The sequence below is a fragment of the Macaca nemestrina genome, chromosome 1, assembly GCF_043159975.1.
Source record: "Macaca nemestrina isolate mMacNem1 chromosome 1, mMacNem.hap1, whole genome shotgun sequence".
In the NCBI taxonomy this organism is placed as follows: Eukaryota; Metazoa; Chordata; class Mammalia; order Primates; family Cercopithecidae; genus Macaca; species Macaca nemestrina.
The window spans coordinates 139,062,733-139,090,513 of record NC_092125.1 but is presented as its reverse complement, the minus strand read 5'-3'; the positions used below and the strand labels follow the sequence as shown (position 1 = coordinate 139,090,513).

The window sequence follows — 27,781 nt, the reverse complement described above, 5'->3', positions numbered from 1 at the left end:
TCCTGACCTCAGGTGATCCACCGGCCTTGGCCTCCCAAAGTGCTGCGATTACAGGCATGAGCCACTGCGCCCAGCCTATGGAACCTTCCTGATACGCTATTTTTTCCCCAGTTTTGTACAGCCAAATCTCTTATTTGGCACATATATAACTAACTAAAGCTGGTGTATGCTAGTACTTCTGCTGACTTAACCAAAACCAAGGTGGAGAGATTCTCATCACAGAGAGTTACACTGCCCTCTTTTTGAAACCTAATAAATGTTAGTCTTAGAAAAAGTTATTTCTATTCCGTGTTCTAATGTTTTACAATAAAATTTTCAGGTATTAATACACTTAGGAAACATTAAATCTCAGGCCAAAAGAGCTTGATTTTCAGAGTGCCAACAACAACCATCAATACTCAAAATTAGTGTTGGGCAAAAACTACAAAATACTAATGGCCTAAATGCCTACATAAACCAAAGTAATACTGTGGTCTTCTCAGAATCAAGGAAATTAAACATGTAGAAATCCATATATTTCTAAAATTATTAAATGCTTTTCAACTTTCTCAGTTTTAATTTCTAATAGATACAACCCACATAAAAACTCTCTGGGATCTTCAGTAATTTTTTTTTAACAGCGTAAAAAGGTCCTGGGAATCCCTGCTATAGTTTTTCTTAAAAATCACTGTATCCAATCTGTCCCTGGATTTCAAGAAAAATAAAAGAAAAAAAAATCACTGCAACTGCAAAACACTCTAATAATTGGTGGCAGCACAAATGATCTACAAACTTGCAATTCCTTTTTTTCCTACAGGGTAGCCCTAATAAACAGATCTTGAAGTTGTCCCCAACTAACATACTAAAAAATGGCGTCAGAATTATTTTAGTAAGAAGTTTCAGAAGCTCCTTCAGTTGCACTATAAAGAATTCCAATTCCTGAAATTAAATACCCTTCTGAAGCCCACAAATAAACAGAAATGAACATGATGACTAAATAAAGAAAAGGCTAATCACAAAGGTTCATAAACTTTCCTATATATTTGGGCAGAAGGGTAAACTACGAGGTCATGAGCATGTCCTAATAATATTTCAGTTGGAACTTCATAAATCAGCAAGCCCTCAACTAGTTGTGCCATAAATGGTTTAAAGAAAATTCCATTTTTACCAAAACTGAAGAAAGTGGCTGCTTGATGCAGTAAAAAACAATAGATTTAGATAGAGAAACCTGGGTTCCAACCCTTGATCAGCTTCTTCCTTGAAAAGAACACATACAAAACTCTTAGCCTCTCTGATCTCAGATCATCCTCAGTAAAAACACAATTGATAATACCTGTTTTACCTACAAGGTTGTTGTGAATATCAAATAAATAGAAATAAAGCTACTTTATAGTCTTAATATACATAAATGGCAATTACTACTAGTAATTCTGTAAGCCATTCAAACTACCTTTGAAAACAGGTTTGCCTCACATACAATCGTGTTCAATAACAAATACATTTATAGCTAGATCCCACAGTATTTTGACTAAGGAAGAAAAGACATTACATTTAAGTTTCAATTTCATTTTCTGCGTAAAATCTAAATTGGTGAATTATCTGAAAAAGAAAGTCATTCAGGATATGTTTTATTAAAAATTTCTACACCTCTCAAGTTATAGTACTTAATTGAGTCATGTAACTAAATACAAGATAATTTTCAAATGCCATAGTGTTCACATTGTAAATGTAATGAAATTTAATTTATACTACAAAGTTATTATAGACGTGAATATAATAAAATTCAACTAAAGTCTTAATACTAGTTGTCTAGAATAGTAAAACTTCTGTATCCCAATGTTTGCTTATCTACTCACTCTGTAATACAGTAATCTGAATTTTAATTTACTATTTCACCCATCTGAGTCATTTATTTTCTGCTTCATTCCACTTATCAAGTGAAGACAGATTAGCCAGCTCCACTTTTTGTTCTCATGCATTAACAAAATACCAGTGTTTGTATTGCCAATACTTCATGGAAATGCTTAAGTAAATAAATGAAAAAAACATGATGTTTTCTTTCATTAAAAAAAAAACCTGACAATAATTTGAAAATCAATCTTGTTAATTCAGCTTAACCTCTTTAGGGAAAGCAATGAAAATAAGGAGAAAAAATGTTTCAGAACTTATCACTAGGAAACTCCTTTTGCTGTGATGACTTTTGAAGTTACAGGATGAAAGTGAAGCCCGAGAAACAGCAACTTACTTTATTCAGCTACCGGGGATTATGAAAATAGTAACAACTGACATTTGAAAATGCTTGTTCTAAGAGTTTTACACACATAAACTCATTTAATCGTCACAAAACCCCCATTATCTCCTTTTAATAGACACGAAAACAAGCATAAAGGAAGAAGATAAATAACTTGCCCAGGGCTACAAACGACTAGCAAATGGCAGAATGAGGATTCCACCTCAGGTATCCTGGGTCTAGAATTTGAGCTCCTAATCACTATGATATATTGGCACATGGTTGAAGAAGCTAAGCTTAATGACAAGTACTCTGCGATCTGCAATTTACCAGGCTTTAACTTCCAGTGAATATGCTAGTTACTACTATAAACATTGTTAAATGATATAAACCATTCTAGGCAAATGCAGAAGAGGAATCTAATGCACTGAGAACTGGCACAGGTGTAAATGAGCTATTTGTATTTCATACTTCGTTTCTCAAAGATTCATTTCATACCTTCTAGTCACTAAACAATGATCTATTAACATTCACATTAACTTCTAAGTGATATCCATTAGAAATCACTTCTAAAAAGATTTATTTCTAGGGTAATATAGAGCAGTACACATCTGAGGCTAGCAGCTTAATGTGTCTAATATTTCACAAAATTTCTGGCACACTGTAAAGTTACATAAGAGGCATCAGTGGTAAAAGTAACAATGCAATTTGTCTGAAAAAAAAATTTACACATCCTCCTGTATATTCTCCCTGGGAAAAGAACTGAGTTAACCCACGAGACAGGATTTCAATGAAGACTTTGTAAATTTATGCAGAACCTCTCATAATAGAATATATTATTTAATGGTATTAAACTTCTCATTTAATAAAAAATTCAATAAAAACTTTTTATTCAACCTAACTGTTCAATAAAATTTATTTTAGAAAGTTAACATACTACTTCTGACTATAGTCCTGTAAAAACAATTCATCAGAAGCTATCACTTATGAGGTCAGTGTTATTATTTTTTTAATAATATAAAGGTGATCCACTCTTAAATTAGAAAGCATCTTTTAAAAATAAGAGAACTTGGCCGGGCATGGTGGCTCACGAGAAATCCTAGCACTTTGGGAGGCCGAGGGGGGCAGATCACGAGATCAGGAGATTAAGACCATCCTGGCTAACAAGGTGAAACCCCGTCTCTACTAAAAATACAAAAACTTAGCTGGGCGTGGTGGCGGGCCTGTAGTCCCAGCTACTCGGGAGGCTGAGGCAGGAGAACAGTGTGAACCCAGGAGGCGGAGCTTGCAGTGAGCAGAGATCATGCCACTGCACTCCAGCCTGGGCGACAGAGCGAGACTCTGTCTCAAAAAAATAAATAAAATAAATAAATAAATAAGAGAACTTGACTAGTTCATCTGAAATTGGTCTTACATTTTTATCTTCCTTTCCAGCCTATTTAAAAACCAAGCCAAAAAAAAAGAAAAAAGAAACAAAAACAAGGCACGATAGTCACAAACCAAAAAATCCATTTTAAAATAGTACTATATAATAAAAAAGCTGTAAGAAATTATTAGACTATTTATTTTCCCTCAAATATATTTTAAAATGGCAGTTAATATTTCCAAGCACTGAGTAGCAGAACAATTAGATATTTTATACTATTCTTTCTAGCCCAATTAAAAAGCCTTTACATTTTCCATATTCTCAGATTTTGAGCTTCCTTGAATGCTATTCCACACGAAAATGGGGAGGTATGTCACAATGACAGACTTTAAAATTATTATATAAACTTGAAAAGCACTTATATGAGTCTGTTATTTAGAATTTAGAACACATTATTCCACGGGGAGGAAACCATAAACCTGAATTGGTACTTATACTGCACATATATTAATCTACAGTGTTATAATTAAACACAACATGCATATGCATAACTGAGTGCCTTCAGCATTTTCATATAAGATAGAACATTTACTCCGCAATTATTCCTAATGTATCTTAATGACACTGGACAGAGATCCAAAACTTCAAATTCCACATCTGCCAGTTGTATAAGGCTACAAGGTAACCTCCTCCTGGCGGTTAAGTAGTAGAAAGAGAATTACCAAACTCTGTCACTTAACTTACCCCAGCAAGAATAGAATATTTTCAGTCCTCTAATCTTCCACATTAAGCTATTTATATTTGTAAATTTGAAAATTAGAGATAAACCATATACATATCTTAACCCTGTTGGGAGTACAGAGCTCTTTGGCAGACATTTACATTTTTTCTAATCAGTTCCTCAATGACGATTACAATATGAGCTTCATATTCTCAGGAAATTTTCATTAATTTGTTTTCATATAATTTGAAAACAAATACTGAGCTGTCTTCTTAGGTCTAAACTGCCAACATTCAGAACAATGCATAATAATCTCCAACTCTAATCAAATTTTGAATTGCAGATTCGTAAAACTGATAACATCTGGCACAAGTGCCTCATTCTTAACAAAAAATTAAATGAATTAAGCCATATTCCAAAGCTAGTCAGTAGAACTAAGCCTAGAACCTAGATTCTGATTCTCTTTTCAGAGCTTTTGCTGCCATCCTTTACTACCAATTTAACCAAATCATATAACCTGGCCATTATTTATCAGCAATAAGACATTGATGAAATCACATAAGTTATACATACATCTCATCTGTGAAACAGAGCTAAAGGTACCTGCCTTTGAGGGGACTGGGTGATTAAACTTGTCTGTATGACAAAGTACTCTGTAAAATGAAAAGCACCATATACAGTTATATATCATTTCTAACTACTTGGAGAAGGTAAAATGTAGCCATAAACCAATCATGAAGCTGTTTATCTAAGACTAGCCTCAACCTATGATTAAACATCTCTGACTGCACATCTCTGGTAATGTGCAGTCAAGTGACTGCACATTACTGCTGCAGTTAGTAATAAAGGTATTAACAGATAAAAGTTATTACAGAGAAAATGGTATTCTGATTAAACCAAAAGATGATTTAATTGTATATCTACATTCTTTATTCTTAAGAGCTGCCTTTTTGGCTTAACAATTAACAAATGTGAATTAAAAGGTAATAAACAATGCCAAAAATATGGCATCTTCCTCTTAAGGAGGCAATACACAAAATATTGGGAGGGTTACTGAGAAATTACTGACAAGGCTCTTCCACTTTAAGAGAAAAACAGTGAATGAAACGGCTCTTTGCTGTCTGGCCACAGTTCAACATTGCAGTGATAACCACAGAAAAGAAGTCCAGGGATATTTCTCAACACCCAGAGATGAAAAGCAGGGCTCATGACTATAGGGATACATGTAATAATACCATCTTAAATAGTTAGAGCATTTTAAACATTTTACCTTTCCTGAAGATTACATCTCACAAGATCTTTGTAATACTTTTGTTAAGTAAATAAGGAATAGTCTGATATTCTAAAGAAGCTGAAAATCATCAAAATTAAAAACACACACAATATTATGTAGCATTTTACTTATCTTTTATAATGAGGTACATTTATGTTTAATGTAATATCTTTTATAATGAGGTACATTTATGTTTAATGTAAAACAAAAAGGTTCCATCAACTCAAATTAACTTGTTTATTTATAGATTTTGATAACAGTATTTCAAAGACCAAAAAACCAAATTCTTGTTATATTCAAAATTCATCCTGACGTGGCATACATATATCCTTTTAATTCTGATTGAAGACTAAGCATTAAAATCAACCCAAAGGTAAATAATGAACATCCTCTGGCCATTGCATATTACTGCGTTGGTTATCAAAAAAACAGTTTATCCATTTTGTAATTAATTTGTTGACCATAAATTGCAAACTTTTTGATAATGTCCTTATGAATTCTTAAAATTAAATTTCAGTGAATATATTTCCATACATATCCTTTTACCTCAAGGGGTAGTCTCTTTCTGTATCTTATTTTTTTCTTTTCTCACTTAGGATCAACTTTCAGTCCCCATCCTTCAGTATTCTCTGAAGTGTCTGCTCACAATTTAAAACTCCTATAAAAATGTTTTTTGGAGATAAGAAGTAGTCCAACTTGTTTTAAATTACTATCATTTTAAATCTGTGACACAAGGATAATTACATAAAATGAAGATTTTTTAAGAGATATAAATCTCTTAAGAAAAATAACTAAAAACAAATAGAAATCCTAACTAGAAATCTTATTTATGTGAATAAAAATGCATTTAAATTGGTGTATTAAATAAAATACGGTTTTATACCTTAAATCAAAGTAAATGACTTGTCAACTAATACATCATTTTAAATTTCAACTTAAAAATTAACCCAGTTAATGAACTGTGTATCAAGAAGTATAAATTTTGTTTGTAAATTTAAAAAATCAAACTAGTTGAGAACAAATTGTTATTACAAAGCTATGCGTCTTTAAATAAATGGGAAATTAATCATTTTGGCAAATTTGCTACCATTATAATACTTAATGTACTCAGGGTATCTTTCCACAATAACTTTAGGTAACTTCACTGCCATTTAATCATCCACAATCAGACTTCAAAATGAAGCTATTAAAATGAATGGGAATATGAACAACTTTTCTAATAATATTTATACAGTCTCAAAAGAATCACTTATGTGATTGCTGTTTTAAGGAAAACTCAAATACTAAAACTTTGAGGCTTCAATTCCAGTCATTTTGGGCATTTCAACCTGAAAATAACAGATTAGAAATAAACTCTTAAATTTAGTACAAGCACAAGATACAATTTTAGTTTTTCAAAATGTCCATCAGAAAATAAGTATTTAACTTACATACATACATAGAACTATTTATTGAAATCTTACAAATTTCTATAAAGCCCCAGGAGGTCTCATATAAGTAACACTGAGAATCTTCATTTTTATATCTAGACATACCACCATGAATATGGAAATGAAACTGCCATTTATCACAAAAGAATAGGAGCTGTTTTTGTAACTATTAATTATCACTGTCATCAAATTTAGACCTAAGAGGTGCTAAACATTGAAAGACAGGTACTAAGAACGAGTCAGAGATAAACAATCTTTTACTTTAGGAGAACAGAGTCTAATGCTCCATTATCCATTTCTAACTAGACAGATAATTCTGTGATTAGCCCTTAATTCAAGATGTTACAGATCAGCAAAACAGAATTAAGTCTGATTTTTGTAAAAAAAAAAAAAAAAAAAAAAAAAATCACTTAAGCGCAGTCATTTTAGATACCAAAACTTCATCTAAAATGTGGAAAGCTGAACTAGGTAACAGTGTCAACAACGTAAATTATAAACATTAGTCTGCTTATTTAAGACCAATCAATGCACTATGTTACCATTAACAAAAAGGTTGAAATCCCAATGATCTCAAGTTTTCCTACGTCAAATGGACCCAACCACAGGAATCAAAGATATTTTTCTTTTTTGTATTCTTATTCCCTCACACTAAAGTTTCTATTATGTATTATACTATTATTTAATTATAAAATGGTTTACATTGTAACCATCAAAGATTTGAGGAAAAAAGCCCTAAAATCTCTAAAGCAGAATACCCTATTCCTACCACCGTGTACAAACTTATCTGCAGGCCAGCATTTAAAATTTTACGAACTATCCAGTAAGAATGCTAATAGAAAAGTGACAAACCTGAAAATATGGCTTCTTTCAAATATAGTAACATGTGGGAGAACTTCCTGATATCATTCACCAACTCCTTGATGTAATCCGGATCAAAAATAGAGTTGGAACTTAAGGACTTGAGCCCCATTTCAGAAGCTGTAACATCAGTAGAGAGTTGGCCTGATGCCCAAGCACGTTTTTTCTTTGTCTTTTTCTGTTTGTGAGCAATCATCCTTTCATGTAACAGTCAGAAAAACAGAAATCCTTAAGGGGGCAAGAAACAAAACAAAAACAAGCGGGGAGAGAGAAAAAAACACAAATACTAAATCAGCCAGGGAAATATTACACTAGATTTTCAACAACAGCCCACCTTGGTATCCTATTTTTAAATTTTTAAAAACCAATCATCATTCACTGTATTATTGATAATAGCAGTTTGCATTTATTAAGTGCCAGTAATTCTGACAACTCTGACATGCAAACCACTGTTCTTTACATTTCACAAATGAGGAACCTGAGGTTTAGAGGTTAAAACTTTGTCTAAGCTCTCAACTGATAATGAACTAGGACTTAAACCCGTATCTGCCTTGAAGTCAAAATCCACGCTCTTAATAACTCCCTGTTGATTCCTAGGGTACAGAATTTTATTTAATTGTAAAAGTTGTTCTGAAACATCACTTAGTAGAAGGTCATATTCTCCTTCCATGACATCACCTTCAAAAATAAAGATGAGATATGGGGTTTGAAAAAAGACCTGTTGTTAAAATCCTCCTCTGTCACTTATCATATGATCTATTCATCTCTTTACTTCAGTATGCTCATTTATAAAATGGGAATAACATCCTGACAACACCTATCTCAGGAGATTATTGTAGGGATTACGTGACACAATGATACAGAAGTGTCAAGAACATAAAAGTTCAATTACAGTTGGTTTTTCCTAATAATGCATATACATACATATACACAGACACATACACACGACACATCCTGGGTTACCAAGTCTCATCAAGGATATTTCTTTGTTGAAAACAAGTTACAAGGGTGTCCACTAATCTGACATATCCTGACTGGTTAAATAAATAAATGTGTGATTATCAGAGCAATATTTTTGATAATCTCAGGATGGTAGTAAAAAGGTAATCTTTTGGTATGAGAAAAATTTAGATTTGAATCCTGGCTCTAATATTTTCTAGATAGGTGACCAGGACAATTTTATTTATAGGCTTGTGTGAGGATTAAAAGGGATCACAAAATAAGACTTCATATGTTAAAACGCCTAATATTGGCACATAGCTGGAACTCAAGAAAATCATAGTTATTGTCTTCTTCACTCTCATTTTACCTTTCCAGAGTTAAAAGTTCTAATCTTGTTTGTATCTCTGGAAATCAAAAAGGAAATAATTGGAGAAATTAAATTAACTCACACTTTATTATTGACACTTTTTTCAAGTATTTTGTCTTGAATATTTGGCTACTTTAAAAATGGTAGATGACTAAGGACTTCTATAAAATTTACAGTAGAAAGTTTTTTGGGTTTTTTTTTGCGGTGGGGGGAAGGGTTGAGTCTGGGTCTCACTCTGTCACCTAGGTTGGAGTGCAGTGGTATGATTATAGCTCACTGCAGCCTCAAACTCCTGGGCTCAAGCCATCTGCCACCCCCAGCCACCCATGTAGCTGGGACTCCAGGGACACACCACCACATCTAGCTAGCTAAAAAGAAAAAATTTTTCTTTTGTAGAGACACAGTTTCACTATGTTTCCCAGGCTGGTCTCAAACTTCTGGGCTCAAGTGATCCTCCTACATCAGCCTACCTAAATGCTGGGATTACAAGCATGAGCCACTATGCCTGGCCCACTAGAAAGTTTTATGCAATATCCGTTTCTAGTCATATGTAAGATATTTTATTGTATCATTTACTCCTTCCTATATCTCACCCAACTCCATAGTTTATTTTTCTTTCTGATCTACAAGGTTCTCTAATCAGTCCACTTCTCTCTACTGCTACCACACTAGCGAATTACCATCATTTCTTTTCTGAGCTACTATACTACTTTCCCAACGATCTATCTGCAACCATTCTTGTCTCATCACAAATGGACTGAACATTTCAAACACAGATCTCATAACGTCGTTTCTCTGCTGAAAACCCTTCCAAAGGACAAGTGAGAAGCTATCATGCTTTATAAGGCTCAACATGAGATCTAGCTCCTACCTACCTGTGCAATGTTATATGGAGACAAACCTGCTGGCTCTCAACACTCCTGCCACACACACCTCCTTCTCATTCTTTCAACAGTATTTGTTTACGATGACACTCACCAGGAAATAATTTCACATAATGAGCCAATATACATGTTAAGGGTATCATATTTGTGTGTGGCACAGCTTCTGGGTAAGGCTCATGTGATGTATGTGAGGTTTTTAAAATTCCATCCCATTTCATTTTTTTAAATGCTGGGTGCAACTCACCAATTTGGTTTCACACACGTAACAGCTCATGATCCTACAGTTTGAAAAACACCAACTGTTCAGCTCAGGGTCCTGTCTATAAGTAATTCTATTTGCCGGGAATATTCCTTCTCCTTTGTTAACTCGTTCTGATCTCAGCTCAAAGCTTACCTCTTCAAAGAAATGTTCCCGGACCATCCCCATCCCCCACAAAACCACTACCACCAAACCAGAGTAGAATCTCCTGTGAGATGTTCTATAGTATCCTCTACTTTTCATCACTGCTTATACCACAGTTCAAATAGATCACCTCTTCCTAGCTAGACTATAATCTCATGGAAATCAAGACCACGTCCGTTTGCTAACCATGTGTTCTCTGCTCATAGCAGAATGCTTGGCATATGAGGAATTAACTACTTAGAACTATCTGCAGATAGGCTTATAAACTTAATAAAGTTTCAATTAATTTTTATAGAAACAAAAATAACTCTGGGTTGTTGCAATGTTTCAAAGTGAAAATATATATATTTTTAAAAACTCTCTAAAATGGTATGTTTGAAAAATAAAAGCATATGAAGCTGAGGGAAGATCACATAAAACTGAAATCAAAGTTGGATTTCTATTATTGCTCCTCCTGATTATTAAACTGGGGACCCCACACTTTATAATTTTTAAAGTTTATTCATTGTCATTTTGATAATCTCAAATTATTTCTGAAAATCTAACTTCTACATTTAAACCAGTTTCAAAACTATCTAACATTAATCCTTAAATGTGTGCATCATTTCTAAAATGAATCTAGGGCAATTTTTGAGCATTCTTATTATATCTAAGTCTTCTTTCCCATCAACAAAAACAAAACAAAAATTCAAAGTGCCTTGTTTGGGCAGCTCTTTTACAAATCACTAACCAAAATGCCTATTAGCCTAACAAAACATCACTCTTGCAGTTTACCTAATAAAGTCATTCTGTTTAGTTATGACAGCTTTTAAGCTTAGTAAATTAGAGAATTGGTCACTGTCACTGGTAAAGATGGCTACAAAAATTAAAGACATTAAAACAATTTACCTATTTTAGTAGAAATAATTTACTTAAGTAACTACATATAAAATAGTAGCCTAAACTTTTAAAGTGTTTCAAAACTGCTGGAACATTTTTAAATAAGACTTTAAAAATCTGCAAAAAACAAACAACAACAACAACATCATCAAACACATGGCAAGGGGAAGAACTCTTCACCTCTTATAAAAAAGAATGATACCTTACCTCTAGCCAGCATTATAATGATTAATGTGCTGATTTTGTTATATATTACTACTTTTCATATTCCAGAGTAAAAAAAGAAACATTACAATTGAAAAAATGCTTAAAATAACAAACTTAACCCAAGCTTTCATAAATGAACTATGATAATGAGAAGCTGGGACAATATACACTTTCCAAGATCATACACACTATTTTCTCATGTGCTAAAATGAATATTCTCTTGTTGGCAGTAACATAAAATGTAGTTACTAACAGACTGCAACTGGCAACTTAATTAGGTAATGATGCATGCAAAGTACTTAGCAGAGTGCCTGGTTCATCATAAAGATGAACCATAAAGAAAAGCCATTATTGGCCGGGCGCGGTGGCTCAAGCCTGTAATCCCAGCACTTTGGGAGGCCGAGACAGGCGGATCACGAGGTCAGGAGATCGAGACCATCCTGGCTAACACGGTGAAACCCCGTCTCTACTAAAAAAATACAAAAAAAAAACTAGCCGGGCGAGGTGGCGGGCGCCTGTAGTCCCAGCTACTCGGGAGGCTGAGGCAGGAGAATGGCGTGAACCCGGGAGGCGGAGCTTGCAGTGAGCTGAGATCCGGCCACTGCACTCCAGTCTGGGCGACAGAGCGAGACTCCGTCTCAAAAAAAAAAAAAAAAAAAAAAAAGAAAAGCCATTATTACTAGCAGTGCTTCATTGTGGGAAATTGTTTTTGAACAAGATGTAGCTTCACTACAATACATTAGTGGATTGTGAGCAAGAAATACAGGACTGGAAACAATTGGAGAAACTTAACTGACTCTGTGGAAACCTACTAAAAAGCTTCCAAGTGAAATTTGAACTGTGCAAATAGACTGTTGTACAAAATATTTGTGACACACTAATTCTGGTGCATCTCTTTCAACTTCAAACCAACAATATTAAAAACATGTATTATCCACTTCTCAAAGAATTCTGTAGCAAGTAGAAAATCACCGTGCAAAACCACTTTCATCGTATGTTGTAAATCTAAGTAATGTGTGCATTAGAAATGTAGACACAAACTTCCTATCCCCCACGACTTCAGGAGCCTGTGTCAGTCAAATGTCTGCTGCCCCACATACCCCCTGCCAAATGCACATTATGGCAGTAGTTTCATTTTAGGCTCTCTAACTGAAGTGTAAAACTGCCCCAAATATCTATACTTACTATTTCCCATTTTACCATTTCTTCTTGAGAAAAAATTGCCAGATATTTCAGAAATCTGCTATTTCAGTACAATTTCAGATTTGGCAAGAATCTACTTAAAGATGCTAAAAAGATGAGATGAGCTCATTCTGAAATGATGATTAAATCTTTAACTATGGTTTCAAAAAGCACTCTCCACAAAAACAGAATAGGGACATGTGAGAAACAGTTTTATCAATACTATGTAAACAATTTTTAAAGGAAAGCATGCAATACACATGCACTTCATTTCTGTACAGTTTGAACCTAGCACGCTTTAAAAAGAGGAAGCTGCCCAGCACCCCACGCCTCCAGAATGTCTAGCATTCCTGGCAGGCAGGGCTCTCCTTTGACCAGCCAAAACTACCCTTTGCCAAAGAGCAAGTTCCTCATCCAAGAATTTAAATAAAGAGGGAAGAATGGAGCAACCAAAATGGACAGCCGACGTTGGTAACGACGGACAAAAGATAAACGATAGACAAGAGATACAATCACAGAGACAGATGGAGAGAAGGGAAGGAGAGCTCAGCTCCTGTCATTAGCAGGTAACATCCTGCCCTCCGAAAAGATTTCGGGCCAATACCCTCTGAGAAACATACTTTTAAAAAGATCAACACAGAGAGAGACAAGAGGCTCGTCAGTCACGAGGGCTCCACCTTGAAACGCCCAACTCCAGCTAACCCGTCCAAAAAAAATACTTTCTTTAATTAAAACTGTCAAACCCCAAAACGCGTCCACAATTGAACCGGGACAAACCTCTGAGACTGAGGGAAACTCTCAACGAAACCCAAAAGACAGAGACCAGGAGAAAATGCACCACGGAAATCCTAAAATATCTCAGGAATGAGAGCCCAACTGGAGTGAGGGCTGCGGTCAGGGCAGGTGGGAGTGGGGCTGGAATCCAGGCAAGAACACAGACCCATAGTGGTCAGGAGCACGGATTCCGGAGCAAAAGCGCCTGAGTTTAGTCCTGACGCTGCCAACCACTAGTCTGTGTGCATTGGCAGGTTTTTAACCTCGGTTTCCCGTGTGAAAACCGAGTCGAACAATCATGGACTGTTCTGAACATTAAAAGAGTTAAAATGTGCAGTCTTCAGAACAGCAGGCGGACCCGTAGTACGCGCCGTGTGCTAACTTTCATTACGATCGTCACCGTCTGCCCCGGCCACCGCTGGCGTCCTCCCCGGCTGGTCCGCGTCTGCCTCGCCGGACGCGCCCCTAGCCCTGACCGGACCCTCCCCGAGGACTCCAGTCCTGGCCCGAGGGCACCCGTCCCAGAGCAGCCCGCCACCGCTTCCGCTCGGGGCCCTCCAGCGGGCCTCCCGGACCCTGGACGGCAATTCGCGGGCGCTCGCGCGGGCGACCCCAGCCCGGAGCCACGACCGCCGCGGCCGGAGCGAACGCCACCTCCTCACACTCACCACCGCGCTCCATCCCGCGTCCCGGACGCGGACGCCCGCCCCACACCTACGGCCGCCGCCACCGCCGAGGGCTGGAGCTCGCCGCCCCCATCCCCCACGGCCTGCGGACGCCCGGCCAAGCCGCAGCCGCAGCCACACACACCACCACCACTACAGCGGTCGCCGCCCCTGCAGCTACCGCCACAGGCCCGCCGACCGCCCGCCCGCCCCTCCCCCTGGAGCCCAGTCCATTGGCCCGCGCTCCCGGGGGCGGGGCCGGCGACCGCGGCAGGTCGGGGCTGCAACTAGCTTGCGCGCGGAACGCGGCCGTCAGCTGCGCCCGGTCGCTCGCGGTCCCAGTGTGACGGGCTGCGTCGGCCGCCCTTGCAGGGGGCAGGGAGAGCGACTCAGAGAAAAGTCACCTGAGGACTAGATGCGGCTAATGGCCAGATGAGCAGCTACATTTCTTATGAGGCACTTCTGTGGATCGCTGTTTTCCTCCCTCTTCCAGGGGTTAGGGCCTGGGGAAGGGCGCCACACGTCTGAATTAAGAATGAACTACCTCAAAACCAGCCATCTACTATGCCCCTTTGCCCTCTATGGAGGGTAGGCCTATCTTTTTTTTTTTTTGGAGACAGAGTCTCGCTCTATCTCCCAGACTGTAGTCCAATGGCGTGATTTAGGCTCACTGCAACCTCCGCCTCCCGGGCTCAACTGATTGTCTCACCTCAGCCACCTGAGTAGCTGGGATTACAGGTGCCCAGTACCACGCCCAGCTAATTTTTGTATTTTTAGTAGAGGCGGGGTTTTGCTATGTTGGCCAGGCTGGTCTCGAACTCCTGACCTCAGGTGATCCACCCGCCTCAGACTCCCAAAGTGCTGGGATTACAGGCGTGAGCTTTCTTTCTTAGCTGCACTCTCAAACTCACTTCATAATGAGAAAAAAAGAAAAAAGTCTGAGAAAGATGGAATAATTATAGCAAGCAGGGCTAGAAAGCACACGGCCCCCATATCACACCACTCGCTGGAACAAGCGATGGCACTTATCTCAGTGCTGGAACATTCAGAAAGAAAGAAATAGAGAAACAGAGGAAAAAACACAGAGAGGGAGAATGTGGGTAGTGCTGGGGTCTGACAGAAAAATGACCACACAGAGGAGAAACAGAAAAAGACACAGGAGAATGTGCTGAGGAGAATTGGAAAGAAAATGAGGTGCAGACACAGGAAAAGGGAGGAAAACCGAGGAAGGCAGAAACAAGTGAAGGCAAAAAGAGAAAATAAGGAAGAAAAATAAAAGGAAAGACTACCCACTTAACAAACAGAAAAGGAAGTGAGCATGACAGAACCAAAAGTAGGGTAGTGGGGCAAGAGAAAAACTCATTGACAAAGAAAGAGAAGAGGGACCCCTTACGTATACGTATCTCTGAACCCTTACAGGAAAAACAATGCCAAGAAAATACAACAAATTTGGCTCCTCGGGTGCTACTTAAAAAAGATAAATAAGAAAACTCAGCTCCTTGGTTACTTTGGCACCATACTGGATTTTTTGGACTCAACTTACACAGATTTTCCCCTCAAACCCCCAAAATAATAGTCCAAGGTCCTGCCACAAATACTCAGCAAACTTCAAAAACCAAAATTCCTTCTAATCGTGCTGAAAAAGAAAAATGCACCAAAGACTCTCACCATGGAAACCAATGATCCCTGAACTGAAGCAAACTAATAAGAGGAGACAAAGGAGTCCCCAGGCCAAGAGGAGGCTGAACAGTGCAACTACGATTCAATCATAAGTAAGGTTTTTGGAAGGAAATTTTTGAGGAAGTCCCTCAACCTCAAACACCCTCTTAAGTCTACTTTAAAACATATTATTTTGCACTTATACACCATTTCCCTTAATAAGGGATTAATTGGAACTGGATTAATAAAGAGGATTGTGTTGCTGATTAAAATGGAACTGGAAGCATCACTGACAAAATCATGAACAAGTTCCTGATGGAGAGAAAGGGTGTATGGATGGAGGTGGGGGTGTGGCAAAGAGAAAGGCGCTCACAAGGAGGGAGAGAAAATCAGGGAGAGACAAAGGGAGGTGTAAGAAGGAAAGAGAGACAACTATAAAGGAGAAAGAAAGACAAGAGGGAAAGAAGAAATATGCAGAGACAAGGGGAAGCAGAAAAAGAAAATAAGATGGAGAGAGATAAGGAAGATAAAAGAGACAGAGGTGACAGAGACTACCCACTGATAGAGAAAGGAAAGAGGGTCACTTCTCACATGCAAACAGTTCTGGTGGAAATGAAGCCAATTAGGCTCTGAGGTTGTTACCTTAAAAATATAAATATAAGAATCCAAGGCTCCTTGATTACCTGCTTCCACAATTATTTTTCAGACTTAATTTAAAAATTTTTTTCCATTAGGCCTCAAACCTAACAGTACTAATATGACAAGCAGTACTGAAGACACCTAAAAAACAAACACTCCTTCAAACCCCACCAGAGGATGATGCACCATGGACACTCATCCACTGATGACTCAAAATTGAAGGACATCAATGGGGGATGAAGAAAGAATTCTGAAGGCCAAGGAGAGTGGGGTTGGCCAACTCTCAGGAAGCTCAAGGAAGTAAAGTCTGCCCCTCATATCTGCTCTGGGTTATTCTTAACACCCCCCAAACCAGAACTACCTCTAAACCATCCCAAAACAGCCAACTACTGTGCATAGGACCTGACACAGTCACAATAGCTGGCTGTTCGGGAATCAAGGAATGTTACTTAGATGGTTAAATAAACTATAAGTAAGGTTGCCTAAGGGAAATTTTGAGAAGTCTCTCAATCTCAATCCTCCTCTTAAACCTTTAAAAAAATACATTATCTGCCATCCTTCATCCAGAGGATGATGACATTGGGGAATATTTGCAAAAATGGTAGTTCACTTTTAATTTAAAAGGGTTATTGTATTAATCTCCCATGACTTGAATTTGTTTGAAGTAATTTATCACACGAATACACTTTAAATATGAAAAGCACATTAATGGATGCAATAATACCTTTCTGCAAGTCCAAAATTCTTAGCTTATGATAAAATTGTAGTGTTCAGAAAAAAAGAGTAAAACCATCAGTGTATCTACCATAGCAATCCAATATCTTAAGTTTTTCAACAAGTTGCAGAAAAACATTTCTGGAAGCAACATATAATTTTTTTTAATACTTGTGTTTTTACCATTTGTATTATTATTGCCTCTAGTAATTTTTCCTTCTCAAACAGAAATTCACATCCTCTATGATGCTGTTCAAGTCAGCCATTCAGTGCAGCCTTAACTTTTATATTCCCCACATCTTCCTCATGTGTTCTCTTCAAAATGTCTGTGGTACCAGACTGAATGGATTAGTATTCTTTCTATCCACAGTGGTGACATTATCAGCATTGTTAATTTTGCTTCATCTTCCTGAAGACAATTCTGTAGTTTAGGTAGCCTACTTTTCATAGCAGAACATGGGTCTAAAAACATTTGACAGTATCTGGAGACATTTTTGGTTGTCATAACTGGGGAGGGGGATTCTACTGACATCTAGTGGGTAGAGGCCAGGGATGCTGCTAAACTTCCCATATGCATAGGACTGCCCTCACCCCCAACAAATAATTATCCAGCCCAAAAGGTCAATGGTGCCAAAGTGAAACACCCTGTTCTATATCCAACTACCACTTTTTAAAAAGCTATAAGATCTAGGAACATGTTAACTTATGCCATAGTGTATACCCAGAAAAATCTGGACTGTGGGCCATTTTATAGGATAAACATGATTTCTTCAACAGATAAACTGCAGGAAAAATGATGGAAAGAAAAATCTCTAGATTAAAATATCCTTAAAAGATATATCAAATGCGGCCAGGCACGGTGGCTCACGCCTGTAATCCCAGCACTTGGGAGGCCGAGGCGGGCTGATCACCAGAGGTTAGGAGTTTGAGACCAGCCTGGCTAATATGGTGAAACCCCATTTCTACTAAAAATACAAAAAATTAGCCAGGCCTGGTGGTGTGCACCTGTAATCCCAGCTATTCAAGAGGCTAAGGCAGTAGAATGTCTTGAACCCGGGAGGTGGAGGTTGCAGTGAGCCAAGATCATACCACTGTACTTCAGCCTGGGCAACAGGAACAAAACTCCGTCTCAAAATAATAATAATAATAATAAAAAGATATTTCAAATGGAGGAATAAATACAAACAGACATACTCTTCCACTGTAGTAAACAACTAGAAAAATAGAGAAAATACGTATTGTTTTCAGACACTGAACTACACACAGCACTGGGATCGGGGCCGCCATCTCTGAGAGATGGGATCACAAACAAATGAGGTGAGCCCCACAATTACCCCAACTTTCTGCCTCAAGTCACATTCTTGACCATGGCACTCTTAACAAGTTGAAGAGACAGAGATCTTAGTTCCAGGAGACTGGAGTCACCAGAATCTGTAGGACAGAGTACTAGAGACTATGGATGTAGAAAAAGAGCTCCAGAAATTTGCATAGGGAATTTCTTAATTATCTTGCTGAAGACTAAGATGCACATGTATACAGCAAAACACCACAAAGATTGGCAAAGGATTTCCAGAAAGCTATAGATGGACAATTCCCAGGTTTCCCACAGGGCTGGAAGAACTCCAAATTTTCATCAGCCAGAGTAGAGAGACCTACTGAACACCCCAGGGGAGATCCCAGGGCAGGCCTCACAGTACATCTAACCTAGCTCTAGTGAAAACTGTACTCTAGCCACACTCCAACAAAGCTTCAGAACAGGCACATTTTATAATTTTGTTACAAAAGTAATAATATGTTGTGGAATTTATAACATATACAGAAGCAAAATGTATGACAATAGCATAAAGGAGGAGGAAATGAAAGTATACAGTAAGGTTCTTACATGATAGGTAAAGTAGTGTAATATTGTTTGAAGGTATACTGTAAGTTAAAAATGTATAATAAAATCTCCAGAGATAAAGTTAATTAAGCCAATAGTGGGCATAAACAGAATTTCAAAAAATCAACAACAACAAAAAAGGCAGGACAAGAAGAAAAAGGAAACAAAAAATGGAACAAATAAAACAAACAGCAAAGTAACAGACTTAAATCCAATCATACCAGCCGGGCGCGGTGGCTCACGCCTGTAATCCCAGCACTTTGGGAGGCCGAGGCGGGCGGATCACAAGGTCAGGAGATCGAGACCACGGTGAAACCCCGTCTCTACTAAAAATACAAAAAATTAGCCGGGTGCGGTTGTGGGCGCCTGTAGTCCCAGCTACTCGGGAGGCTGAGGCAGGAGAATGGCGTGAACCCGGGAGGCGGAGCTTGCAGTGAGCCGAGATCGCGCCACTGCACTCCAGCCTGGGCGACAGAGCGAGACTCCGTCTCAAAAAAAAAAAAAAAAAAAAATCCAATCATACCAATAATTACATTAAATATAATAATCTAAACAGCCCAGTAAAAACGCAGCGATTCTCAGAGTAAAAAAGTAAGACCCAACTATATTTTGCCTATTAAAACGCAGACTTGAAATATAAAGACACAGATATATGGAAAGTAAAACAACAGAAAAAGACACACCATGCAAACACTAATCATAAGAAAGCCAAAGTAGCTCTATAATATAGGTATCAAAGAATTTTACCAAGGATAAAAAGCAACATTTCATAACGATAAATGAGTCATCTCATCACAATGACAAGAATCCTGAAGGTATCTGTACCTAAAAATAGAGATGCAGAATATGAGAAAAAAACTGAGAGAAATGTATGGAAAAATATACAAATCCCCAACGACAGTTAAGATTTCAACATTCTTCTCTCAGTAATAGAATAACAGAAAATCATTAAGGATCAGTAAGGACATAGAAGACTTGAATAGCACTGTCAATCAACTTGACCTGATAGACATTTACAGAAGATTCCACCAAAAAACAGCAGAATACACATTCATTTCAAATGTATACGGAATATTCACTAAGATAGGCCATATATGGGATGATAAAAAGAAGTCCCAATGAACTTAAGAGGACTGAAATCACACAGTGTATGTCCTCTGATAAAAAAAAAAAAAATTAAATTTGAAACTAGTAACAGAAAGATAACCAGGAAATCCCCAAATATGTGTAAATTATAAAATATAACTTTAAAATAACCAATGGGTCAAATTTCCACAAGGGAAATTTTAATATATTTTGAACTGAATGAAAATGAAAACCCATTTCAAAATGTGGAGATTACACAGTAAAAGTCATGGTTAGATAAATACACAGTTTTAGATGCCTTATTGTAAAAGAGAAATGTCTAAAGTCAATGATCTAAGCTTCCATTTTAAGAAGCCAGAAAACAAAGAGCAAATTATACCTAAAGTAAGCTGAAGTAAATAATGATAAGAACATAAATCAATGATTTAGAAAACAGAAAATAGAAAAAAATCAATGTAACCAAAAATTGGTTCTTTGAAAAAAATCAATTAAATTCTTAAATATCTAGCTAGACTGATCAAGAAATAGAGAAAACACAAATCACTAATATGAACGGAAGAAAGAACATCAGCACAGACCCTACAGACGCAAGGATAAAAGAATACAAGGGAATGTTACAAACAATTTTGCCAATAAACTTAAAAACTGAGATGAAATGGAAAAATCTTTGAAAGACACAAATTACTAACCCTGACACAAGAAATAGAAAATGTGAATAGCCCTACATGTATTAAATAACTGATTTCATTATTGAAAATTTCCCACAAAGAAAACTACACCTACATGGGCTTCACTTAAAAAATTCACTGAACCAGATAAAATAATCCTATACAAACTCTTGGAAAATAGAGGAGATAAGAACACTTCCCAACTCATTCTATGAGGCCAACATTACCCTGATACCAAAATCAGACAAAGATATTACACACACACACACACACACACACACACATACACACACCAAATTTCTTAACACAGTATTAACAAGTCAAATCCAACAATATATAAAAAGGATAATACATAATGCCCAAGAAGGGTCTGTCCAAGGAATGCAAGCTTAGTTTAACATTCACTAGAAAAAAACCATGTGATCATCTCAAAAGATGCAGAAAAAGCATCTGACAAAATTCCATGGCCACTCATGATTAAACAGTCAACAAAGTAGGAATAGAAGATAATTTCTTCAATCTGATAAAATCTGATACAAGGCATCTACAAAAAAACCTACAGGTTTTCTCCTTAAGATCAGGATTAATATTGTTACTGTGGGTCTTAGCCAGTACAGTAAGACAAGAGAAAGAAATAAAATGCATTCATATTTAAAAAGAAAGAAGTAAAATACTCAGAGACAATATGTTTGTGTACCTAAAAAAAACCTCAAGAAGCCTATAAATTAGCTACTACGTCTAATTAATGAATATTATCAAGGTCACAGAATACAAAGTTAACACACTATAATCAATTTTATTTCTATACACTAACAAAAAAAAATTGAACAAAAAAAATTCAAAACTTCTGCTCTTTGAGAGACAGTGTTGAAATAAAATGCAAGTCACAAACTGGGAGAAAACATCTGACGAAGGATTTGTAACCAAATATATCAGGAAGTCTTACAATTCCATAAAAATAAAATAACAATCCAATAAAATAATGAGTAATGAAGTGAACATACGCTGCACAAAAGAAGATGCACAACTGGGCAACAAGCACATGAAATACTGCTCAATACCATTAGTATCAGGGAAATGCAAATTTCAACTTCTATGAGATACCACTGACTAGTCGCAAGAAATTTTAATTTCAGCTAGACTGAAATACTAACTGTTGGTGAGGATGTAGGGCAACTGTAACTGTAATACATGCTTCTACACAAGGTATACAATCACTTTGTGAAACAGCCTAGCATTTTCTTACACAGGTAAACATACATTTAACATACAACCCAGTAATTCTCATTTTACATGCATCCAAAAGAAATGAAAACATACATTCACCCCTAAACTTGCACATAAATGCATAGCAATTTTTCATGATAGTCAAAACCAAAACAACCCCATCTCCATCCACAGATAAACTGTGGTACAGCCTTATGATGGAATACTATTTAACATAAATATCCATGACATAGCAAAAAATCATAGATGAATCTCACAAGCATTAAGCTAAATGAAAGAAGCCAGGCACACGCACACACTGTATATCTTTGGCATGATTACATTTACATAAAATTCTAGAGAATATGAACCTAATCTTAAATGACAAAAGAATTTCAGCGGTTGCTTAGGAATGCCTTGGTGGTGTAGGTGTGGGGGAAATTTCAAGAAGCCTTTCATTTCCTCCACTAAATATAAAGCATCCCTCTACTTTCCCATAGGACATTCAACATACTTGGGAAACTCATGATATTATACCTTGGGCCCCATCAGTATTGTCTGTTGCTACCCAAGATGCAAAGGTTCTACAGGACTGTCTACCACAAAATGGGATCAGACTAAATTTTCTTAGTGAATGCTGAATGAGTAAGTGGCACAAGAATGAAAATTCTTCAGGGTAACTTCTGGGCATGAAGTTTGTTCAATGTGGTGCTAACCCCCGGGACCAAGAGCAGTGGCTATAAAATATAAAAGCTCATGTTCCTAGGTCAAGAGCCTTAAAAGGCGAGGAAGTGAAGGTGCTAACAACTGAGGTGCATATTCTATTTTAAGGAGGTGAGGGGAGCAGTAATGACCAACCACTATGCATTCTTGAGCAGCGCTTTTCTACATCTCAGCCAAAGTTCTATTTTTGGGGGGACTGAAACATTTTCTACTCAGGCCTATTCTATTTTCTTCAAGTTCACTCTTAAACTCTTCTCAGAATCATGAGACAAGAACTGTATATACCGTAAAGCTCACGAAGCTTAAGCATCAGGGTTGCTCACTTACACAGTTCCTGTAACAAGGAGGCATTTTGAAATGGCATGTCTGGCAAACTGTGTAAAGAAATCACTACAGAAAGGGACCTAATCTCCAAGACTCCCATAATTTTGTCGTGATTCCCTCATTCTGAATATTCACTTTCATATCTAATTTTGAAGTATTTTTCTTGAAAAAGGAATCTCCTCTCCCAAACTGAATGAGGAGGAAGTGAAGCTAATTCCCAAAGAATAATAAAGAAAAAGGTAAATGTAGAACAAAAAGCTACTTGGAACTTTCATAAAACACCTCCTAACATTCCCCTCCCCCCTAACCCCTCCACCCCTTGCCCAAAAAAGATCCATCTTTAGAAAATAGAGAATGTCAAAGATCCAAAAAACACAATGTGGAACGCCACCCTCGGTCTTTAAAGAGGGGTGGTGGTGGTGAAAAGGTGAAATAAACTCTGGACCTATCAGAGGGGCTGAAAGACAAGGGAGGAACGTCCTTGACTGCTCTGTTTAAACCAAGGGAAGACCTTCCCCGGGAACACCAAGTTTCTATCACAGACCCGGTCCTGGGACACCTAGGGAAACAAACGCACCGGGGTCCGCTCTCCAGGTGGTAGCTGCAATCTCCCAGCTTGTCCCTTCCGATTTTGCAGAGCACACGACTTGCCCTAGAGCCATGGCTGGGAAAAGATGGAAGGGCAGTAATGAGCGGGGAGCGAGAACGGGAGGAGTAGGGTGGGAGGGAACGACAAAGACGCTCCAGAAGGGGCACACAGTGAGAATGCGCAAAACGGTGTTTTACAACCTTAGATCTCCCTCCCCTAATAGCCAGGGCCTAGGTGAGGTGAAGTGCAATAAGAAAAAGTAAATATGGAACATGAAATGTCTGTTGTTTTACTCGGCCTTTACATATGTCAGACTGAAATTTCAGAAAACGTCACCAAACTTCCAAAAAGGATCCCAAGTGAGAAAGACGGACTTGAAGACCCCGTGAAGGAAACCAATGGGGGAAGGGTAAAGGAGCCCGTGAATTCCGCAGTGAGGCGATGAAGGCGGGTGGCTAGCGGGGCTGAGACACGCTCGGGGGGTCCTGGAAGGGGAGGAAAGTCCACCCGGCCAGCTTCTCCCCAGCTGCCCGCCGGCTGCCCAACTCGGTACGCGCGCACCCGGGGTCCGCGGCGTACCAGCAGCGCCCGCCCGCGTCCTCCCGCTCATCCGCGCCTGCCTCGCCGGGCGCGCCCCTAGCCCCGGCCGGACCCTGGACGGCAACTCGCCGGCGCCCGCGCGGACTACAGCCAGGAGCCACGACCGCCGCGGCCGAAGTGAGCGCCACCTCCTCACACTCACCACGGCGCTCCATCCCGCGTCCCGGACGCGGACGCCCGCCCCACACCTACGGCCGCCTCCACCGCCGAGGGCTGGAGCTCGCCGCCCCCATCCCCCACGGCCCGCGGACGCCCGGCCAAGCCGCAGCCGCAGCCGCAGCCGCAGACACCACCACCACCACCACCACCACAGCTGCCGCCGCCCCTGCAGCAACCCCCACAGCCGCGCCGGCCGCCCGCCCGCCCCGCCCCCTGGAGCCCAGCCCATTGGCCTGGTCTGCGCTCCCGGGGGCGGGGTCTGCGACCGCGGCAGGTGGGGGCGGCTGTAGCTCGCGCGCTGAAGGCAGCGGTCAGCTGTGCCCGGCCTGTAATTGTCCCAGCATCCCGGGCCGCCTAAAGTTACCCTAAAGAATTTTCATTCTTGTACCACTTACTCATTCGGCCGCCCTTTTGACTTGCAGCGGGGCAGGCGGAGCGACTTAGAGGAAAAGTCACCTTTTGTACCCTCCTGCAGGAGCAGGTTCTCTGTCCTTGTTAAATTAGACATTTCTCAGGTGGACATTTTGAACTCCTTCCAGTCAGGACTCAGGTCTTCAACTTGTTTTGTCGGCCGTCTTCCTCCACCCTTCTTCTCCCATTCAAAACAAAAGTACATTTTGTGCTTAACTTTAAAACTTCCCCCACTCTTTTCTGTCTTCAACTGATTGTCACTTTCAGCAAACTAAATAAATTACTCAAAACATCAGCTGTTATACAGTCCGCAGCACATGGCAGGTGCTCAGTAGATGCTAGTTGATTGCACGTCCCTAACCACGCCACCTGCTTCTTACCATTAGGTGCTCCTTGAGTCATGGGACTGTTCAACACGGTGGGGGAAGGCACAACCAAAATAAAGCATTTATCTAGATGTTGGATCACACATCATATCATGTTTGGAGGAAAACAAAACACTGAATTTATATATAATATATGTTAGTAACACTTACCAACTCTACTAAGAATACCTTTCAAACTGTGCTGACACATAAGCACTCCCTGAATATTAGCTGATTAATGGGTAAAATTATGGAAAGGGAGTTTGGAAAAATCACTTAATGTCATCTTCCCTTTAAATATTTTTCAAAAAGATTACATATCTGTCATATTCTTCACCCTTCTTCGTTAGGAGAAATATATTTGAAAACATTCTCAAAGGAAGATGGTAGTTTTTGTTTTTGCTTTGTTTTTAGAGAGAGACAGGGCCTTTCTCTGTGCTCAGGCTGGAGTGCAGTGGCACAGTCATAGCTCACTGAAGCCTGGAACTCCTGGACTGAAGGAATACTCCCACCTCAGCCTCCTGAGTAGCTGGGACTACAGGCTCGTATCACCACACCCAGCTACTTTTATTTTTATGTTTCATAGAGATAGAGTCTGCTGTGTTGCCCAGGCGTCTCAAACTCCTGGCCTCAAGGGATCCTCCTGCCTCATCCTCCCAAAGTGCTGGGATTAGAGGTGCGAGCCACCACACCTGGGTCATTTTTATAAGTAAATATGATTATTAACTGAGAAAGAGTGAATGTCAAACATCTGCTATGTGGGACAAGTGGCTGTGTTTGGCAAAGAAACTAAAAAATAAAGGGCAATATCTCCACCACATCCTCTAACACTGACTCAGCATGTGCCCTGAATCATCCTTATAAGCCAACTAGGTTTTTTACCTTTAAATGTTTCTTCATTAAAGTGGCTTGTGATCATGGTTTTGGAGGATAAGGACTAACAGACACACAAACAAGAAATCAAAGGCATAACTGGATACTGCATTAATGAAGCGTATATGACAGATGATGTGGTATTATTTTATAATTACAGTATATATTAACACATATCCACTCTGCTTATTGAAATATTCTTCATTCCTTCCATGATAGAGAATCCTGCCCCTGCTCTGAAGCCGTTCTGTTCTCTCCAGTGAAAATTAGTCATCCGCCGGGCGCAGTGGCTCATGCCTGTAATCCCAGCACTTTGGGAGGCCAAGGTGGGCGGATCACCTGAGGTCAGGAGTTTGAGACCAGCCTGGCCAACTTGGAGAAACCCCATCTCTAGTAAAAATACAAAAAATTAGCCAGGTGTAGTGGCGCTTGCCTGTAGCCCCAGCTCTTGGGAGGCGGAGGCAAGAGAATCGCTTGAACCCCGGAGGTGTGGGCTGTGGTGAGCTGAGATTACGCCATTGCACTCCAGCCTGGGCAACAAGAGTGAAACTCCGTCTCAAAAAAAAAAAAAAAAAAAAACAGGAAGGAAAGAAAATTAGTCACCCTATTTGACATCATATTGTACATAGGATACTATTCTTGTGGCACTTGTGGTTTTGGTGCCATGGTTTTTGGCAGTGTTTATGCTAATTAGATTGAAAGTTCCACACTACCACATTAGTTAGGTCTGTATCTAATCCAGAATGGGTCCCCACTAAGAATTTTCTGGAGGGATGCTGAGGGAATGATCAGTAGGTCCAGAAGTAAAAATTCTTCCAGTGTGATTTTTTTTTAAATCACAAACTGTGCTAAATTGGTTGTATCTAGTAGAACCAAATATGATGGTCACAAAAACCTCATGTCTAAAGCAAAGTCTATCCCAGATATCCTGTTCCCTGAGGTGAAGGGGCTGATCACAAACGTGCATGTTGCATGTGGCTGGTGGAGGTAGGAGCCCAGCCCCACAGGGGAGCAGAGTGGACAGGTGATCTTCCCTCTGCCACGCTTGAACAGCAGTCTGTATAAGAGGGACCCACATTGTCCATCATGTCTATTGTATTTTTATTGATTCCACAAATATTTACTGAGTACCTCTAATGTGGCCAGACATTGTTCTGAGCACAGGGGATATATCAGGGAATTTTAAATCCACTCTCAGATTCTTCTCAACCATGATGAATAATGCCTGGAAGAGGGGAAGAAATAATGGAAACCTACAATGGTGGCCCCACGGCAGGCAGTCCTTGGACTCCCTGGACTGCGGCTGTCCTTGACCTCACTGCTGGGGCACGTAAAAAGAACGACTCAGAGCCTGACAGGCCACAGTGAGTACAAAGCCTCCAGATTCCAAGGTGGACAAAACTCACCAAGCAGGTTATTAATCTTGATTCCATGATGGGTGTAATTGAGAAACAAGGCATCAATTCAGACCTCATGCTGGAAATGAATGTGAAAGACATTACCAACATCCAAGAATTCTGTGCTGTCATGAGAACAGGAAACTAAGACTGACAAAAATAAATAAATATTTGAGTATATAGATAAGGATATCATACTCATGTTATGTCCAGATTAAGTTACTACATTTCAAATTCCAACTTTTAATGTATTTTAAACTTTCTTATAAGACTTTGATGATATAAACCTGTGTGCTTGAGCCATCACATACCATAACCCTATCTGATGT

The 27,781-nt window shown here is 39.1% G+C and overlaps 1 protein-coding gene across 4 annotated transcripts in view; it reads right to left on the bottom strand.

Annotated features, from left to right (window-relative positions):
* The window catches only part of LOC105485412 (Rho GTPase activating protein 29), a 78,757-nt gene extending 54,199 nt beyond the window's left edge, over nt 1-24,558 (bottom strand). Inside the window, exons 1-2 of one of the 4 annotated variants that reach the window (XM_011747759.2) lie at nt 24,390-24,558; nt 7,849-8,085 (exon numbers count right to left, since the gene is read on the bottom strand). In XM_011747759.2, the coding sequence (XP_011746061.2) occupies nt 7,849-8,053 (205 nt within the window). In that variant the 5' untranslated portion in view covers nt 8,054-8,085; nt 24,390-24,558. Of the gene's footprint in view, nt 1-1,147; nt 3,137-6,115; nt 6,228-7,848; nt 8,086-14,163; nt 14,340-24,389 lie in introns of those variants that run through there. The other 3 variants (XM_011747758.2, XM_011747760.2, XM_071076861.1) reach the window with 3 other exon arrangements.
* Between the last annotated feature and the right edge of the window lie 3,223 nt (nt 24,559-27,781).